The 20,600-nt window shown below is 49.6% G+C and overlaps 1 protein-coding gene across 1 annotated transcript in view; it reads left to right on the top strand.

Moving 5' to 3' along the window:
* The first annotated feature begins 18,749 nt into the window (after nucleotides 1-18,749).
* PHF2 (PHD finger protein 2) overlaps nucleotides 18,750-20,600 on the top strand; it is a 143,582-nt gene continuing 141,731 nt past the window's right edge. The window contains 1 exon segment of the mRNA XM_030570475.1: nucleotides 18,750-19,370. Within this exon segment, the coding sequence (XP_030426335.1) occupies nucleotides 19,273-19,370 (98 nt within the window). The 5' untranslated portion in view covers nucleotides 18,750-19,272.

Raw genomic sequence — 20,600 nt, 5'->3', positions numbered from 1 at the left:
ATTATCATTTTTCCATCTGAGCATTTAGTGTATTTTTTTGCTTTCAGTGAAATTTAGCAGCTGGAAACCACCCATTGAGATCAGTGATCTGCAAACTGTGGGGTGCACCCCCTAGGGGGGGCACCTAGCAACATTACAGGGGGTGCACAAGTGGGGCCTAGGACAGCCCCACAGGGAGCGGGGAAGGAGCAGCACACTCTGCCCTAGACCAGCTCTGCCCCTAGCTCCACCCCAACCCCCTGCTCTGTCCCCAGCTAGCCCCCCCTTCTATCCCCAGCCACATCTCGCTCCACCCCCAGCTCAGCTCTGCTCTCATTTCCTCTCTGCCCCCAGCTCCCTCCTCCATCCCCGTTCTGCCCCCAGCTCCACCTTCAGCCTAAATTCCTCTGCTGAGCCAACTGTGCAGTATGGAGGAAGGAGGGCACCACTGGTTAGATACTCTCTGGGTCCCATCCTATAAAATTAAAAAGTGGATTTAAAATTTAAAAGTATTTAAAAGTGGATAGAACAATCTCTCTGTCTTCCTAAGAGAAATAACTTGATTAGTTTGTAAATTGCCTGCCTGCTTTGCTTGTCTGTGTGAGAGTGAGTTGTGTGGGTTGGGTGTCTGTGCGAAGGAATTAGTGAGGGAAAGCTAAATCAAACTGATGGATTTTTAACTTTCGTTCTGGTGGTAGTGAGGTCCCTGTTCCCTTTTTGTCTTTCAGGTATGAGTTCCAGAATCTAGGCCCACCTGTGGTCAAAGTTCTGTCTCCTTCATTCCTGAGCCTGCCCTTGAGGACCGACTGTTCTATTACTCCAGTGGAACACAGCTATTGTGGTAGGTCAAGTATACAGAGCGACAGGTGTTCTCAGGTAGGTAGGGTCAATGCATGAAGGAAACCAGCACTGTGTGACCAGCCATCCACCAGTAGACCATCAACACATTGCCCTATGCACCACCAGAAATTCCTGGAGAGCGCTGTGGGATACTGACATAAGGCATCTATGGAGATTAATACCTTTTCATGGGAGATTGAAATCCAGCTGTTAACCAGCATCTGACATTGCTGTCATTCAGTTATTGAGCACGTAGAAATATGTTTCTAACTAGATGAGAATTCTGTAAAGGAAAACTAGTCTTGCAGTGGGGTAGCTGTTGTGTGTATTTCTGAAAATTCCCATATGCTGTCAGGGCAACCTGCACAGTCATAATCTTGAGGCTAGAAAAACCTGTTGTAGGTGTTGACATTTTCCAGGGGTAAAGGTCATGTCTCCGAAGCCCTCTCAATCCTAAGTAGCATGCTACAAGACTACACCCTAGTCTCTGTCTCCTGCATGCACTGGGTTTCTTTATGTAATCTCCTCAAGGTAGAGGAAATCTGATACAAAATTATTCACATAATCTAACAAAAATAATGGGTTAAATTCACATATAGAAAAGGAAAGGTGAGCCAGGCTTGAAAGAATATCATCATCATCGTGAAAAAGACCTGTAAGAACACACCCTGAATCATTTGCTTCAGTATACAAGAATACTGAACTAAACTTATACAGAGTTGTAATGATACGTTCTGAGCTAAAATTAACTAGGGTTCTTTTCCATTAGCTGCACTGAGAATTAGAGATGCTATCCCTTTGTAGCCTGAACATTCAAACCAGCAGCCTCCCATGCTATTCACTTCCTAGCCTGAACAGTTCTAAATACCTAGACCTTTAGACCACTCAGCAGAAAGCCTGGGTCTTGGCTTTACTTGGAGTGGAAGCAATCACCTGGATACCCCACCCCACCCTGGGCAAAAAAATCTGGACGGTGCATTTCAGTTTCCTTTTGAGATTTAGAATATGTATGAGTTGCCTTGGCAAATGGCATGCAGCCAGCATGATATTCTCCACAAAACAATAGTCTGGAACTATTTCTACTGCTGAAATAAATGTCATTGCACCTAGCACAATGCAACCATGATTCTTCTTCGAGTGATTGCCTATGTCCATTCCGCCTACGTGTGCATGCTCGCCAGATGCACCAGTGCTGGAAGTTTTTCCCTCAGTAGTATCCATAGGGGACTGGCTCTGGTGCCCCTGGAGTGGCGTGCATATGCCACAGCATATAGGGTGCCACTGGTCCCCTTCACCCTCAGTTCCTTCTTGCCACCAGTGACGGTGCATGGAACTGGTGCTGCTTCAGCTAGAGTTGTTGCTTTTTGTTTGTTCGAACTCATTTTCCTCCTGCAAATATTACTGTATGTAGTTTCCCTCTAGTTTAGTTCAACCTATTTACGTTAGAGACTTAGTAGGTCCCTAAAGGAAACTTCACCTTGGGATGGGGCATGCCGCAGTCCCCAGGCTTTAAACCCTGTAATCACTGTAAAAGGCCCATGCTCATTAGTGATCCACATAATAGTGGTTTACTGTGCTTGGGCAAAGGTCACATTAGTGATAAGTGCAAAATCTGTAAGTACTTCAAGCCCAGGACGAAGAAGGAGTGTGAAATTAATTTGAAGGTGGTCCTGATGGAGTTTGCCCTTACCCCGATGCCGGAGCAGCATTCAGATTCTTGGTGCGCAGCGCCCCGATGGTACTGTCTACTATTTGGCACCGGTCTCTTTCCGTGGCTCCAGCTAAGAAGCCCAGGGAGACAGGATGAGGAAGCTTCCCGCAAAGGAAAGGACAAGTCTGGGATGGATCAAGGCCCTGTCTCAAGCGCCTCTTCACTCCCTTCAGGATCCCGGGCCCCAGTTCCGGTCAAGCAATGTAGCCCAGCCTGCTCCCCACCGGCTACCCATGCCAAAGGCCCTCCAAGCTGTGCAAGACATTATGTCCTTCCTGGTGCCACTCACTCCATCCCCTGCGGGGTCCCAATCCCGAGGTAAACCCGGGACCACCACAGTCTCCACCTTTCCGCAGCGACGTCCTGCCAAAGGTCACCCTCTCGCAGCCGCCACACTACTGACCATAATAGGCCAAATCCTCATAGCCCCATAGCCCCAATCGGTCTCTGAACCTAGGACAAGGGCAGAGAGGCTTGAGGCGTAGCTCACTGGTAACCGGGTGCAGACCTCTGGATGCAGGTACTCACCGGCAGGAGTTTCAGAGTCAGCACCTGAAATTTCCATGGCGCTGGTACTGCTCCAGGGACAGGTCAAGGGACCCAAGGTACCATTCCCCAGACTGTCACCGATTTCCACCCCCCCCCACAGCGGCGTCACCACATGTGGCTAAATCTTCAGAACGCCAAGTTGCTCCAATTCCCCGTACTGCTCATTAAACATGAGGCATAGATCGCTGGCCCGGGGCTGTTGTGGATGTGCCGAACACCGCCAGTCACCGAGGCCCTGATTCAGATGCTAGCTGAGGTCAGCCAGATCCAACTCCGGGAGGGGCGACCATTACTGATTGGGACAGAACCATCGATCAGCCCAATCTTGGTCACAGGAGAGCAACTGTTCAGGCTCTGGCTCAGGTTTGGAGCAAGGATCCCTAGTGGCAGGACAGGTTCTGGCGGCACTGCAGCTGGGCCCGTTGCCTCAGACTCTGTGGCTGGTACAGAGGTACCCATGGGGGTTCACTCAGCCCTCTCAGTCTGCCCGCTTGGTATCTGGAACTTTGGAGAGACCAGCAACCACCCTCTCCCACCCCACTCCAGCCCAAGAGACCTTGGCTGCAGGCACCCCACAGGCACAGGATGAAGTGGGTGAGCAAGCTGTCAGACCACCTGTGGTGGCAGAGGACCCCTTGCTATCAGCTTCCTCCTCATCGTTGCCAGATGAAGCCATAGTGGGGCTGTGACGTTGCACTCCATATATTTATGGAAATATGCTTATGAGTGTAAATATTATGTAACTGGAATATGCTTTATGCAAAAGGTCTCTTGTAAGGTATGAGTACAAAGCTTATAATCTACTGAGTGTGTTCATCCTATTTGTATGAATGTATCATTCATTTATCTGAAGCTATACATATGAAGTATAACTCTGAAGTCCTATTGTAACTATGCAAAGAGTGGGCCATTAATGGTGGCTTGGAATCTTGATGGCTCCCCTTAACTAGGACAATTGGTTGTAAATGGCTCTGTTTACTTGTAAACTTTCCTGTGTACATGGGTGCCAGCCTGTGGGCAATGAAGTCTCACAGGACATGTGATCATGTCACTTAGTTCTGGAATCCATCTTAAACCGGGTGCTTTTCCATTTAGAAGGAAGGATGAGGACCTGGAGAGACTAAAGATTCATGCCTTGTGCCAAAGCTATAAAAGGTAGTGGAACAGAACAAAGGGGGCTGCAGTCATGAGAAATCCCCTAGTTACCACCTGAGCTGGAACTAACAAGAACTGTAGTAGGGGAAAGGATTGGACCCAGACTAAGAAGGAGTCTAGTCTGTGAAAGAAGTTTATTGGAATGTCTCTGAGGGTGAGATTTACCTGTATTCAGTTTCTTAAATGTATTAGGCTTAGATTTGCGTGTTTTTATTTTGCTTGGTAACTTACTTTGTTCTGTCTGTTATTACTTGAAACCATTTAAATCCTACCTTTTATACTTAATAAAATCACTTTTATTTATTAGTAAACGCAGAGTAAGTGATTAATACCTGGGGGAGCAAACAGCTGTGCATATCTCTCTATTCGTGTTATAGAAGGTGGACAATTTATGAGTTTACCCTGCATAAGCTTTATACAGAGTAAAATGAATTTATTTGGGGTTTGGATCCCGTTGGGAGCTAGGTGTCTGGATGCTGGAGATAAGTAACCTGCTGAGTGGTTTTCAGTTAAAGTCTGCAGCTTTGGTGGCGTGGTTCAGACCTGGGTCTGTGTTGCAGCAGACTAGCATTGTCTGACTCAACAAGGCAGGGTTCTGGAGTCCCAAGCCATCAAGGAAAACGGGCTCAAAGGTAGTTTCAGCACATCAGGTGACAGTCCCAAGGGGGCCTTTGTGACTGAACCTGTCACAGGGGCCCCCTCCACCAGGGCCCCAGGATGATACTAAGGTGCATCAGGAGCTGTTAAAGAGGGTTGCCGTCAACTGGGCCTCCAGGCTTAAAGGAACCCACAGACTCCCTCTTTAATGTTCTCTGCCCTTTGGCCCCGGCCAGGGTAGCTTTGCCCCTACATGATGGGGTTGCTAAAATTACAAATGCCCTCTGGCAACCCCCCCGCCTTGCCTCCTATCTCTAAGAGGGCAGAGCACAAGTACTTTGTGCCATCCAACGGCCCGAGTACCTTTATACCCACCCTGCTCCCAATTCCCTAGTGGTGGAGGTGGTCAACCACAAGGAGAGACAGGGTTAATGGGGGGCTACCCCTAAGAATAAAGATTCAAGAAGACTAGACTTGTTTGAGCATAAAGTTTATTCGTTCTCTAATCTACAGTTGTGGGTGGCCAACCATCAGGCCTTTCTAGGCTGCTATGATTTTAATATGTGGCAGGCCATGACTAAGTTCGAGAGCACCCTTCCTGAGGCTTCTGGGAAGGATTTCTGGGCGATCCTGGAAGAGGACTCAACTGCAGCCAGAGCAGCTCTCCCGGCGGCATCAGATACTGTGGACGCCACCACCTGTAGCCTGGCATCGGCCATCTTGTTATGCAGGGCTTCATGTCTGCTCCTCTCTGGTCTTTCCTTGGAGGCTCATCAGTCAATGCAAGACCTCCCTTTTGGCCGGCATGCCCTGCTCACAGAACAGATGGACATTAAGCTCCATGGCCTGAAAGATTCCCGCATGACCATAAAAACACTGGGCCTGTACGTTTCTGGTCCTGCCCGCAAGCGGTTTAAGCCACAGCAGCCTCAGAGCCAGGGGAGCCACCCTCGCCAGGAGCCTCTCCACAAAAGATCCAGGGTCTACAAGAGGTGCCCTGGCCACCAACCCCTATCTACATCCCAGGTGGGCTCAACCCACAGTAAGCAGACAGGCACGCACCTGTTTTGAACGTACACCTGAGGGTGACCTACTGGACTGTTCCCCTGACCATGGCCAGGGTTTGCCTACTCATACTAGGTCACATGGCAGCATGTACATATGTGGTGCGCCATGCCAGGCTCCAGTTGAGACCTCTGCAGCAATGGCTAGCGACGATCCACTCCCAGTCCAGGTACCACCTGGAGAAGGTCATCAGCATCCCCGCGATGGTACTTACCTTGCTGCGATGGTGGACCGACCCCGGGAAAGTCATGGAAGAAGTTCCCTTTGTCAGCACTCCTCACTCAGTCGAGTTGGTTTTGGATGCCTCCAACCTCGGCTGCGGGCGTACCTCGGCACCCTCCAGACTCAAGGTATGTGGTCCCCAGAGGAATTGACGCTACACATAGATGTCAAAGAGCTCAAGGTGGTGTGCAGAACATGTGTGGTCTTCCAACCTCACCTGTTGGGCAAAGTCCTCACAGACAACACAGCCTCGATGTTCTACATCAACAGGCAAGGTGGAGCGTGATCCTCGGCCCTTTGCCAAGAGGTGCTCCTTCTCTGGGACTTCTGCTTTGACCACAGAATCCATCTAGAAGCGTGACACCTTCCGGGTGCCAAGAACATGATAGCAGATCACCTAAGCAAGGACTTCTCCTCTCACCATGAGTGGGTGCTCCACCCTGAGGCAGCTAGAATGATCTTCCAGAGGTGAGGAAATCCTCAAGTGGATTTGTTTGCCACCTGGCAGAACAGGAAGTGCAACAGGTTTTGCTACAGACAGGGTCTGGGCAAGGACTCCCTCTCTGACACCTTCCTTCTGCCGTAGGCAGGAAGCCTGATGTATGAGTTCTGTCCAATTCCACTCATCAGCAAAGTCCTAGCGAAAATCAAGAGGGACAAAACGCAGGTTCTTCTTTGAGTGATTGCTCATGTGTATTCCACAATAAGTGTGCGTGCTTGCCATGTACACTGGTGCCAGAAGTTTTTCCCCTAGCAGTACCCATAGGGGAGTTCCCCTAGTGACCCCTGGAGTGGCGCCTCCATGTCGCAGTATAAGGGGTGCTGTGCGTTTCCCCCCCCCCCCAGTTCCTTCTTGCCACCAGTGAAGGTGCTTCGGAACTGCTCTGCTCCAGCTTGTCTGCAGCTTTCCTCCAGAACTCTTGTTCGTTCAGAGTAGTAGTACCTGTAGTTAAAGTAATTAGTGTAACTTAGTTTAGTTTAGTGCGCCTGGGCCAAGGCATGCCCCGTGCCCCAGGTTTTAAGTCATGCGACCCTTGCAGGCGACTGATGCCAGTGAGTGATCCGCACATGGACTGTTTACACTGTCTAGGCGAAACCCATCTGGGCAATTGCTGCAAGATTTGCAGGTCTTTCAAGCCTCGGACCAAGAGAGAAAGAGACATTTGGCTCTGGGCTATCCTGATGGAGTCGGTGTTGACCCCAACTCCGGCACACCACTTTGAGTCAGCACTGGGTACCGTGGTGTTGGTGCGCAGCAATCCCTCAATGCCATCTGCCAGTTGGCACCACTCCCCGTCCGCAGGGCACGCCAAGAAGGCAAAGAAGAGGACTTCGCCGCCGCGACACCAGAGCAAGACTGAGGGAGAGACTAGACCCATGTCGGGCAGTCCTTGGTCTCCATTGGCTTCCAGGCCTCCAACTCAGGTTGAGCAGAGTAGCCTGGCTCATTCGGAGCAGGCTTCCCTGGATGCCCTCCAGGCCAGAGGCCCTGCAAGCTGCCCAGGACGTTATGTCCATGCCAGTCCCAGGGGCACCGCCAACGCTGGCTCCATGGTCCAGAGGCAAGCCAACACTGGGATCTCCGCAGTCGTCCCCGGCTCTGTACCATTTGCGGTCGAGGGAATGTTCCTTACGCTGTTCACCGCTCAGTGACCATCCCGTGCGTAGTCCATGCTGGTCACTGTTGACCCCCAACCAGGTTGTCTGGCTGGGTTCCGACTGACAGGAGCTCCAGGCACTGCTCAGCCTCAAGGAGCAGGCTCCATTGAGACTGAGATAGACGTCACTGAAGGTCTTTGTCTCCAAGGGGCTACCGTAGCTGGTTGTGACATGAATGTTGACACCATTCCCACTCATTGTCTCACTCCAGAACCCAACCATGGCACTGCTCCCTCACTTCCAGGCATTGATCGCCATTGCCTTGTCGTCGTAGATCCACCTGCCGGAGCTGATAGCAGAGCAGCTGCTACTGGCGATACAGCAGTGGGTCATACGCCAGCCCGGCCTCCCTTCATAGTTGTCCATCGATGGAACAGACCAGTCAGGCTGAACAGCCTGTTCTGCTAGTGCTGCAGCAGGTAGAGCGGCACAAGGTTCCATGCCCGGCACAGTGGTACCAATGGCCCTGTGGCCACCGACGGAGCCCCCAATGGGGGCTCGCTTGGTGGTCAAAGCCTCGGACCAGCCATCGGCCTCCCTGTCCTAGCCTCTGAGAAAGGAGTCGGTGGGACATGCATCTTCGGTGCCGTGCCCGGAAGGCAACCAAGTGGTGAGTCCTTCGGAACCGGCAGACATGCAAAGTACTGCGCCTGCCTCCTTGCCCACCCCAATGAGGCAATTGTGGTCCCTCCTCCCTCCATCCTGCAGGAGGACCTTACAGCCCACCAGGAACTATTGAAAAGGGTGGCATCAAGCCTCAGCCTTCAGGCCAAGGAGGTGGAGGAGCCCTCGGGCTCCCTCTTCAATGTCTTACCCACCTCAGTGCCGGGCAGGGTGGCTTTCCCACTCCACGAAGGAGCTGCAAAAATTTCAAATGCCTTGTGGCTTCTTTGCCCCCCATCTCTAAGAGGGCTGAACAGAAGTACTTTGTGCCCTCCAAGGGGCATGAATACTTGTACACTCACCCTGCCCCCAACTCCCTGGTGGTCAAGTTGGTCAACCACAGGGAGCGGCAGGGCCAACCAACCCCTACTCCGAAAAATAAAGACTCGAGGAGGCTGGACTCATTTGCGAGAGAGGTTTATTCATCTTAGAGTTTTCAGTTAAGGGTGGCGAACCATCAGGCTCTCCTGTGTTGGTATGAATTCAATTTGTGGAGCTCTCTGCCCAAATCTGAGGACTTCCTCCCGGAGCATGACAGGAAGGAGTTCAAAGCTCTGGTGGAGGAGGGTACAGCGACTGCCAGGACGACGCTGCAGGCAGCATCAGATGCAGCAGATAAGGCTGCACTGTCTATGGCCACCGCGGTGTCCATGAGGAGGGCGCCTTGGCTCCTGCTGTCTGAACTGTCCAGTGAGGCACGGAACTCCTTGCAGGACCGCCTGTTTGATGACAAGGCTCTGCTTGCGGAACAGACGGACGTGAAGCTGCTTGGCCTGAAAGATTCCCGCACTATGCTTAAGACACTTGGCCTCTATGTCCTGGCTCTGGCTAGACATAAGTTTAAGCTGCAGCAGGCTACCACCCAAGCCACCCACTCTAAATATGAGCCCCCTTATAGAAAGTTGCAGGACTATAAGAAACGCCTGCAGAGGCAGTCCCGGTCACCAACTGGTTGTGTGCTTTTCTCCTGGAGTGGTCACGGCTGACCTCAGACCAATGGGTCCTCAACACCATCTCCCAGGTCCTCACCCTCCAGTTTACCTCAACCACGCCCAATCACCCTGCACCCCCATCCCTCCTGGGGGACCCCTCTCAGGAGGCCCTGCTCAAGCAGGAGGTGAGGTGGCTCCTTGGGTTAGGAGTGGTGGAAGTAGTGCCAGTGGAGTTCAAACACAAGGGGTACTACTCCTGCTATTTCCTTATCCCAAAGGCCAAAGGGGGGCTCAGGCCCATCCTGGAGCTGCGAGGCCTGAACCAGTACATGGTAAAGCTCAAGTTCTGCATGATCTCTCTGGCCTCCATCATTCCCTCCCTGGATCCTGGGGAACGGTACACTGTCTTCAACCTTCAGGATGCGTACTTCCACATTCATATATTTGAGGGGCACAGGCATTTCCTCTGTTTCACGGTTGGGCAGGAGCACTATCAATTTACGGTCCCCCCGTTTGGCCTGTCCACTGCTCCCATGGTATTCACAAAGTGCATGTCTGTGGTGGTGGCCTACCTCAGACATTGTGGTTTCCAGATTTTCCCCTATCTGGATGACTGGCTGGTCAAGGGAGGCTCCCGGTTGCAGGTGCGGGATCACGTGGTGCTCCTCCTGTCCACATGTGCCACCCTGGGCCTGTTGGCAAAAGAGGGACAAGGCCCGGGTCCTCCTGATTGCCTCAGCGTGGCCCAGGCAACATTGGTACAGGACCTTCATGAGCCTGGCGATCGATCTGCCATGGCTGTTACCGTCTCGCCAGGATCTGCTCTCTCAGGGCCAGGGCTGCCTCCTCCACCCCAACCTAGTGACACTCCAGCTCATGATGAGGCTGCTCAATGGTTAGGCTGGGAGGAAGGGATGTGCTCAGAGGGGGTTCAGCTTTTGGAAAGCAGGCGACATTCCACGCATTGAGCCTACTTGACAAAGTGGTCTCAGTTTTCCCTATGGGCAGCTGAAAGGGGCGGTTTCCTCCGTGGATGCCCAGATCCATCTCATTTTAGACTATCTCCTGCACCTTAGAGCCCACGGCCTGGTGCCCTCGTCCATCAATGTGCACCTGGCAGCCATATCGGCCTTCCACCCACCGATGCAGGGGCATACGATCTTCTCCTATGCTATGACTGGACGATTCCTTAAGGGATTGGATCGTCTCTCTGGGAAGGCCCTGGAGAAGGCAGGCTGGAAAGGACTTCTGAGGGAAGTCCTGAAGTAGTGCCTGAAGAAGCAAGGAAGTCCTTGGGAAAAGCTGCCAGCATCCCTGGGGAGGGGAGGCAGTGGGGAAACCTTCTGGGAAGAAGAAGCTCTAGGAAGAAAGCCCTGGGAAGCAGTGCTCAGCTTACAGCACCTAGGAGAGCTCTGCGGAGCCTGAGATTAGGAACAAAACTCTCAGAACTTCAGCATAGCCCAAGAGGGGTGGAAAAGCTGTTTGTTTAGATGCTTATTTGGATTTTCAGCTGGACTTCTGTTACCCCAGAAGGAGGTTGAACTTAAAAGGTGACCTGGCTGGAGGACTGGGCTATGGAAGTTGTAGATGGAGACAGGCCATTGCAGCACCAAAGAAGTGGTCAACATGGGATACTAGAGGTGAAGTCCCCTGCAATGCCAGGTCCTGGCACCTGGGGGTGCTTATAGAGGTGAGTGGAACCCCTTAAAACCTGCCTAAACCTAAGTGCTTTCCTGAATCAAGTGCTTTAATGATGTGGGGGTGCTCTAAACTCGAATGTCTCCCTGCTTCCCTGTTATCTCATTCATCCATCTACTTCCCTAGCGTGCTTCTCCCTGTCTTTGGGGCCAGATGATCCGAGGAGATGAACATAGGCAATTCCATCCCCAGCATCTCTGCTGCTCTTTTGTGAATTGCTCAAATACATATTTAAAAAACAAACATAACATGATGTTTTGTGCTAGGGCTGGTGCCTAATACTCAAAAGCCAACTGTAACCAGGGAATCTGGTGTCTGCTATTCAGAGGGGGAAACTGGAAAAGAAGTACCCTGTCACCAGCTAACTCCTATTTTGTTTAAATTCTTGAGGCTAAGGGTTGCCTCTCTGTTCCCTATAGTTTTCTTAAAGAACAGGCACAGATGAAGAAAAGTGATAAATCAAGTTTCTTCTTAATGTTAAAAAATCCAAACAGGGTAAGTGTATACAAAGAGATAAGAGGTTCATAAGAGTATATCTATACACATACCCAGACAGAAAACACTATGCATCTAGAGGAAAAATGTTCCAAAAATGGCATTTAAAACCCTCCCAGAAAACTCCCCAAATGATTACTAGTTCTTATCTGCGTAACAACAACCGTGGCTGGTGCTCGTCTGTGGGGACTGAACCTGGATCTAAGAGCATGAGACTCTCCTGCTTGAGGTAACAGTCTAGGTATAGGGTTTTCAGAAGTGCCCAAATAACAAGTCCAAGGCAATGTGATTTATGCTCCTAGATCACTTTGGCATGTTTGAAAATCACATCTGTGTCCATGAGCTCAAAGACAGTAGCAGACTTGAAGACCTTGACATGTGGTATAGGTAGTAGTGTGGGACAAAGAGCCATACTGTGTTAGCCTGGGTTACTATTATCCACCCACATCAAGATGTTAGCTGAATATACATTCTGATTTTTTTTCTGCTATATTTTCAGTACTTACCCTTTGCTCCACAAGAAACAGTAAGAAGTTGAACTCAGTGCTCCAATCTGCATTATACCAATTAGAATGTCACAACTGAATCCTGCCACTCCTTCCCCATCAATGAGATCAGTCTCTTGATGTGGCTGGTAGGTCTAAATGCCAATGAGAGCATTAGAACAACCAGATGACCTGGCAAACTGTAGGATATTGGGTACACATGGCTAAGGGTGGCTCAGAAGTACAATAGCTGAGATTCCTAGCAAAGAGCTCTAAGGATTTTGCATCAGCTGACTGGTACACTAATACGTTACAGTTTATCTTCGTTGTTGCTGTCAGAATCCCCTCAATATTAGAAGGGCCTAGCTCCCAGTGGCAGCAGTGAAGATGTGTTGGCAATGGAGCTCAGACAGTGCTTTGGAAATAGTGCTGCTTGCCTGGAGCTGCTGGTGGAAATTATAGAAAGGACAATAGTAGGGATGCAAGGATAAAGTTTTTCCCAAATCACATGGGTTTGTCTCAAGCTGTTTCTGAAGCAGTTGGGAGCTGGTGCAAAGCACAGAACATAAAGTGATGAGCTCCTACGGCTGTGAGTGCATCCACACAAACTGGGAAATGTTTGGTATTTTTAAATTAAAATACTGATTGTACAAATGCAAAAATGAACTCCAGAATGCAAATGTATCAGTCAATATACACATGCTTTCCGTGTGCAGATGCAAAACCCATTTCTCCAGTCCTTTTTCATGCCAAACTGCAGTGGAGTTGGTGAATGTTTTGCCTGAATATGTCCTTACAGGATTTTGGCCTGGTCATGAGTGGTTGCTTTTAAGGCCCATCCCCTATGATTTTACAGTGTAGCTGCAGTCTAGTGTATACATTTACAAAACCCCTCTCTTCATTTCATCCAACCCAGAGGGTGCATCATTCCATGTCTTGTTTTATGGTGGGACCTTTAGGGTGTGGCTGAGACTGCTTTGGATGTGACCCCATCCAGAGCAAACTGATAGATTGAAGAAGCATCTGGGGAATCTGGAAACAAGGGTGTATCTCTGCTCAGTAGTCACTTTGTTGCTTGTAGATATTGTTAGACTCCCAGCTGCTGTTAGATAATCATAGCCACAGAGACTCCGATGGTTTTATTCAATCTCCAATGGTCATAAATTTGTGATCCTTCCTCTCGGTTGCAGACCACACTCTCATCACCCAGGCCTTTGTCACTTCAAGATTGGACTGTTACAATGATCTCTGCTTGTGTCTATGCTTTAAAACAGTTTGGAAACGGAAGCTGGTGCAAAATATGGTGATTTGCTTGTTAAACAAGACCCTGTTACCATGAGCATGTGTCATAAACAGATAGTTAAGGGTTAATGTCTCTTTTACCTGTAAAGGGTTAAGAAGCTCAGTAAACCTGGCTGACACCTGACCAGGGGACCAATAGGGGGACAAGATACTTTCAAATCTTGGTGGAGGGAAGTGTTTGTTTGTGCTTTTCGTTTTGCTGTTATTCGCTCTCGGGACTGAGAGGGAAGGGACATCAATCCAGGCTCTCCAAATCTTTCTGAATCAGTCTCATGTTTCAAACTTGTAAGTAATTAGCCAGGCAAGGCGTGTTAGTCTTATGTTTGTTTTCTCAACTTGTAAATGTTTCTTTTTGCTGGAAGGATTTTTACCTCTGTTTGCTGTAACTTTGAACCTAAGGCTAGGGGGTGGGTCCCTCTGGTCTATAGGAATCTGATTACCCTTTAAAGCATTTTCCATCCTGATTTTACAGAGATAAATTTTACCTTTTCTGTCTTTAATTAAAAGCTTTCTTTTTAAGAACCTGATTGATTTTTCCTTGTTTTAAGATCCAAGGGGATTGGATCTTGACTAACCAGGGATTGGTGGGGGAAAGGAGGGGGGATAGCTAATTTCTCCTTGTTTTAAGATCCAAGGGGTTTGGATCTGTGTTCACCAGAAAATTGGTGAAGTCCCTCAAGGCAACCCCGGGGCTGGGGGGAGTTTGAGGGGACAGAGAATGCCCCAGACACTGAAATTCTGGGTGATGGCAGTGTATACCAGATCTAAGCTAGTAATTAGGCTTAGAAGTGTCCATGCAGGTCCCCACATTTGTACCCTAAAGTTCAGAATGGGGAAAGAAACCTTGATAGCATGTGACTCCAGTGCTCTGTGATCTACACTGGCACTTGCTGATTTTGGGGGGAGTTTAATGATTTATTTTTTTCCTATAAAACTCTAAATAGTCTGATATCCACCTGCCTGAGACCTCTTCTTTCTCTTTCTCCTACTGCTAGAACTGAAGGCAGTGGAGGTGTTTGAGCTGGTACTCCTTTGGAGTAAGCAAGACGGAGCCATGTGGAGTGGCCTCTTTTAGTGCAGAGGAAGGCAGTTGGTTTGTTACAGCTCTTTGTGTCTTTGTTGGACTGTGTGTTTCATTATCTGTCAGGAGTGCCCAGAGCCTGCATAGGAATTGTTATGCAGAACTCAAACCTAAGGAATACAATAAAGAAACATGTGAACTGTGAATTTAGGCTACATCTGTTGTGACTCACGAGCAAGTCATAAATGTCTCTCTATGATAGGAGGTATACAGTGAGGTATATTGATAATACCTAGCTTTTATGTAGCACTTGTCATCAGAAGATCTCAAAGTGCTTTACAGAGGAGGGCATCATCTTTATCCTCATTTTATAGATAAGGAAACTGAGGCATGGGACACAAACTGCCCAAGGTTACCCTTCAGCTCAGGGCCCAAGCAGGGAATAGTACCCCGCTCTCCTGAGTTCCAATCCAGTGCTCTACACACTGGGCACCACTGCCTCCATACTACTATTTTTTCACTTAAAAAAAACTTTATTAACCGTCTTTCCTCAGCCCCACATTGCTAAAATCTAAAGCCTAGACATTGAGCACTAGTGAAATAATTAACTAAAGTAATCCCCATGGTTACATCAAACAGCTGAGCTTTTCTTTTTATCTATGTTCTGAAATGAGTACACAGAGAGAGAGTAATAGACTCCACATTCCTGGAGGAAATTCAAATGCAACAATACATATGGTGACATTATTTATTGGGTCCTTTGTGATGATATTAAACTGGAACAGAGTTGTCTTTTAATCAGATACTGGTTAAACTCCTGATATAGACCAGATAGATGAGGGCTAAATATGATCTCATTTAGAAAGGAAATATATTGTTTTATTTTAAAAACAATTAACTTTCTTGCCCTAGATTGTCCAGATAAATGTCTGTAGTGCTGTCGTCTTGACTCGGCAAGCAGGCTGAAGTGATAGCTCTCGCAGATGTGAACTGCTCTATTCATGTCAAACTCTAAAGCCTCCTGACTCCAGTTTAAATGTTGACTTCATTTACATGAAACCAGGTTAATGGAAACATCCAGCTTCTCTCGGATTGTTAGGGTGCTGCTCCATTTCACACCTACAGGGCCCCTAGCAAAAGTGCTAGAGCTACCCACTTGACTCCCAGTAGTGGTGGACTCTTCGGCCTCCTTAAACTTTTTTGGGCTAAGTCCTACTCCCATGAAAATCAACAGGAAATTGCCATCAATGGCAGTAGGCTCTGGCCCATAGAATAAGAGGACTATTGCTTGGCATGTGATCAGATACCTGCATTTCACACTAGTCTCTACCTATCCTGCAATGATCACAGTCACATTTTGTTACTCTGCTTTTCAGCACATTGAAAACTTTGTTTTGGAAGGGCACGAAAAAATTCAGTTTCCATGTTCAAAGGAAAACAAAATGGCACTTGCAGTGCTGTCTCTGCATACACATTTCATCTCGAGACCAAAGCCAGGTGAGATCACTTGCTTCAATTTCCCCTCCCCCTTTCCTTACTAAGATTCGCTGTTGACCCACTAGGTTGTGGTGGAGGGAATTTCCCTGTGTTACATTTTGGCAAGATTGCTGAATGCTTTGCTACACCTTTTCCTCTGCTGCTTTACTCCCCTAGCCCTGGTCTCCTGTTTTTCTGGCTGGGGCACTATAGGTTTTGTCTCCTTTTAATTTTCAAAAGTACTAGTGATTTTGGGTGCCCATCTTGAGACATCCTAAAAGGGACCTGTGCCTTGGAGAGCAGTGAGGTGACTCAAGTTGGCACCCAAAAAATTGGAGGGTCCCAAAGTCACTATCCACTTTTGAAAATGCAGGCCTATATTACTAAACCTGGTAGACTGCATCGTTCCTAACTCTGGTAAACTGCATCATTAGCAATCTGAGTTTGTGATGTGCATACAATACTGTACAATACTTTGACCTCAGTCTTATGGGGAAAATTTGAAACTCTACACTGTTTATAAAGGAAAGCCATCGTAAAATATTTAACAATCATTTGCAAGGTCATCTACTACCAAATAATCCCAGGGGAAGTGGATGGCTCAAGATATTGATTATAGAATAGAGACTTTCACTTCTAACACTGCTGTCTCAGTCAGAGGCCTCTATAAAATTACTTGTCAGTCTCCCACCAGTCTTGGTGGACAGGTCCCACTGGTACAACTGTTAACCTTGTTGGTAATCTCAGTGGAGAAACCTAGAACTAAACCTATATAGAAATAAGAATCTCCCTTGCATGCCTAAAGGTGACTCCACCAAATCAGGATGGAGGCACATTGATGGAGCAGAGCAAGAAAATGTACATAGCTCCTCCTTGGTCTGAGATAAATAGAAGGTCGTCAACTGAGCACCGTTCAAAGCACTAAATCCACTACAATTAATCCCATATCAATTTATTCAGCATGCCCAGTAAATAACTAATACAAGCCTCTTTCTTAGTGAATGTTTTAAAGTTAGTTACTGCACTCCAAAGTGAAGCCGGAGGAAGGCTACAAACTGCTCCCTCAAGCCTCCTCTTCCGTTACACAAGCTACCATGAGCCTTGCCTCTTTACCAGCTTGGCAGACTCCCCCTGCTGAAGAGAGGTTTTCACCTTTTAGAGAGAAGTATCCGTTTAAGCTGAGGATCCTCTTACCCTTCTGCTATTACTCACTCTTCTCTTTGTGGAGGATGATTGCAGTTTTGGGCTGTATAGTATTGTAGTCGTGGGCTGCCTTTAGCAACTTGTACCCAATATCCTACGGCTCTGATTTGGAGCTTCATAGAGCCAGTCCATTTGTTTTAATCCTTTCAGGGTTACAGACCTAGTTACTCCATTTCTAATTTAAAGGTGGATGGACTGGCTTAATCTGCAATATTAAATTTCCTTAAAAGCCACATAAGTCTACCTATCTCCATCAAATACAGGTTTTCCCTTCAAAATACATAGGTCTTTCATGCATCCCTCCCACACCTTGCTTAGACCTCTGCTAAGTCTATAAGTCTAAAAAGCTTTGGTTTCTTTAGGCCTTACAGTGGAATTACAACATTGAGTTAAAATCATGTTACTTTAAAGTTTAACCATCTCTCCTTTGGATATTGACTTGGTTGTCATCAAAATAAAGTTTTGGGGTTGAGTGCTACATGCTGTACTTAATTATGTTTATGGCCGTATGCATATACACCTGTATTATCATTTTAAGTAGAACATGTATGTATGTATGTGGGTGTGTATACACAGACACACATCATGTATAGTAAGTTTGGCAACAGCTGTAAGTGTACTTTACAAACTCCTGCTTTTGAGTGTGCTGGAGAATATGATAATAGCTCCGGGGGAAGGTTTATGACCATGTGAATCAATCAAATGACTAAACTTGGGAATCAGCATGAGAAAAACGGGACAAGTGCCATTTTACAAAAGTTTGACCTGGCCGCTGGAATTCAATGGACAAGGCGTATTGGGAACAACGCGGTGTAAGTGTCACATCCGGTGCAAATAGAAACTGATCATACGGGACATGTTTTATGTTTCTCGTTTGCAAACAGGATCGCGGAAAAGAAGCGCCGCAGAACGCAAGGGACCAGCTGGTCCTCGCAGAAAGCTTTATTATGTCCCTTCTACGTGCTGTCGGCGATGAGCACCGCAAACACGCAGAACAGAACAAGCCTGTTCCAAAAAGTGTTGGCTGGAAGCTGTGTGTGTCTTAGAGGCGTTTTCCTGTCACACCCCCCCCCCGCACTTCTCAGCGTTGGGAAGGCTGCTCTCCCGGACGCCTCCCTGGTGCAGAATCCTTTCCCAATGGGATCTAGAGCTGGTGGTGTGAGTTCCTTGTTTGAATTCACTCCCGATTCCCATTTCTGCAGGGAGCACAACCCCTTGGCCGCCCCTGCGCTGTGTGCAGCATAGAAGGAAATAACTTTTTTTAAAGCCCCTATTTATGTCCCTTTAAAAGCGGAGTCACTGCCCTACTTTCAGGTCCCTTTTTGGACATTCCCGCGCTCTGACTGTTATGTACAGTTAGGTTCATTTATCCCCTCCCCCCTTTATTCGGTCCTCTTGCCAGGTGTCACTCGATTTGCAGGTGTGTGTGTGTCGGGGGGGACTCTGTCCCCCTCGAATCTGGAGCCTGATTTTTGTTTTAAGGCCAGTTTTAAAAGTCTCTCCTTGCAGTGCGGAACGATTACGAGAATCTTGGCATTCAGCGCAGCCATCTCCACTCGTCGTTTATTTCTTTTAAATCTCCCTCCTTTTACTCGTCTCCCTTTTTACACCCAGCCCTGCTTGTTTTTCTCAGCAAGGTGGGTTACCTCCCCTCTCAACCCTCCCCCCCCCCGGCTAACATTTTGCCCGGTGCCAAGCTCTGAGTTTTCAGATTCGCCTCCCCTTCTGCAGCCTCCCTCCCCAGCCCCATCGGAGGAAATATTACAATGTTGCAAGCTGACGTAAGGACATTACAAGGAAAGGGCTACATTTCGGAGTGTTTATGAAAAGCCGCGGTACTGTACTGTCACCAGGGGGCACGCAATATAATGCATTCGCCAAACATTTTGGATAATAATCATTTACCAACAACAACAACACACAAAAAAAGCCCCAGTTCGCCTGGAGCTCGCAGAGCCAGAGAGGAGCCATGCAGCCAAAGTTTGAGAAGCTCTTTATTATTTTTCTGACATTGCGAGCTCGCCCTTGAGGAGCTGTAATTGCATTATCTGATTTTTTTTCACCCTTCTCCCCCCCCTTTCCCCCTCCGTCTCTCGACATTGCAATTTTTTGCTTGCGTTTTGGAAGGAGAAGCCGCCAGCTACCTAGCGGCAGGAGCCGCCGCCAGCCCTGCTCGCTTGCCTGGGAGTCCAGTGTTGTTTTGAAGGGAGCTCAGCTAACATGGCGACGGTGCCCGTCTATTGCATCTGCAGGCTGCCCTACGACGTAACCCGCTTCATGATCGAGTGCGATGCCTGCAAGGACTGGTTCCACGGCAGGTAACACAAAGGGCTCGGGCCTGGTGTCCCCCCCCCGCACCCCGCTCGGGCTGCGATCGCCCCTTCTCGCCCTTGGCCGCCTCGTCTCTCCGGGGCAGAGGGAAGCAGGCGGCGGAGCTGCCGCTGCTGCTGTGTGCAGTTTTCCAACAGGCCTTTTTGGAGAGGAGGAGGAGGAGCCTCGCTGCCCCCGGCCCTGGCTGCTGGGGCTTTTTTTTTTTTTTTAGGGTTTTGTTTTGTAAATGTTCGGTTCTCTGCACAATGCCTCCCCCCCCCCCCCCGCTCATGGGGGGCTATTGTCCTGGGGGGGTGGCGGTGGCTCTGGCTCGCGCCTGCTTTCCGGACCATTGCACCGCTGCCGGGTGGGCTCGTAGCGCCGGGGGGAAGCGGCTGCGCGGCGGGGCTGGGTGGTTGCCACCCGGGCCCGGGGGGCTGCAGAAGCGGACGCAGAGTGTGCGGTGGCCGGGCTCGCGGGAGCGTGTCCCGGGGAGGCGGCGACCGCCGGGCCGGGCAGGGCTCAGCTGTAGCGCGCGGGCGGGTCGGCTCCGGTGTGACAGGGGCACAATGGCCGGAGCAGCCTGAGCCGAGCGCCGGGCAGGGCCCGCGGCTGCACATGGGCGGGGGAAGCGGGCTCGGAGACAGGCGAGCGCGGGCCCTGCCGCGGCAGGGCGGGCTGCGAGCAAGAGCCGGAGAGCCGGGTAGGGGCCGGGCTGGGAGCCCCCGGCCGCTGCGGTGGGAGCCTCGGGCGCGCTTGATGCCCGGCACAGGAGGGGGAAGACCCCGCTAGCCGAGAGCCCGCCCTTGCCAGGGCAGGGCAGGGCCCCTCCGCGCGGAGAGGAGAACGGGGGCTGCACCGAGCCACGCCAGTGTGCCTAGGGCCGTGCGGGGTGAGACCCCCCCCCACTTCAGAGCAGCGCCCTGCTACTGACCCCCACGCCCCAGAGCCAGCCCCCTGTCACTGTCACCCCTGGTTTTCAAGCGGTGCCTGGAGCAAAGGGAGGGGACTTGGGAGCCCACTGACAATTAGCAGCGTGCTAACAATTTAACAACACCACTAACCTACTGCAATCGTTTAACCCTGGGGTCAATTGACACTCCGCAGAACGGGCGCCGCCGCCCCTGCCCTCGCTCATTGTATCACTGCTGGGGGAGCGTGGGTCTGGAATACGCTGCTTTGCCCCTTTGTCATGTAACCACCACGTTGCATTATCGCTGAGTCAACAGTATTGCTAT

This window comes from Gopherus evgoodei, chromosome 7 (assembly GCF_007399415.2).
Source record: "Gopherus evgoodei ecotype Sinaloan lineage chromosome 7, rGopEvg1_v1.p, whole genome shotgun sequence".
Classification (NCBI taxonomy): domain Eukaryota; kingdom Metazoa; phylum Chordata; order Testudines; family Testudinidae; genus Gopherus; species Gopherus evgoodei.
The sequence above is the reverse complement of the archived record's forward strand: the minus strand, read 5'-3'. Positions and strand labels throughout refer to the sequence as shown.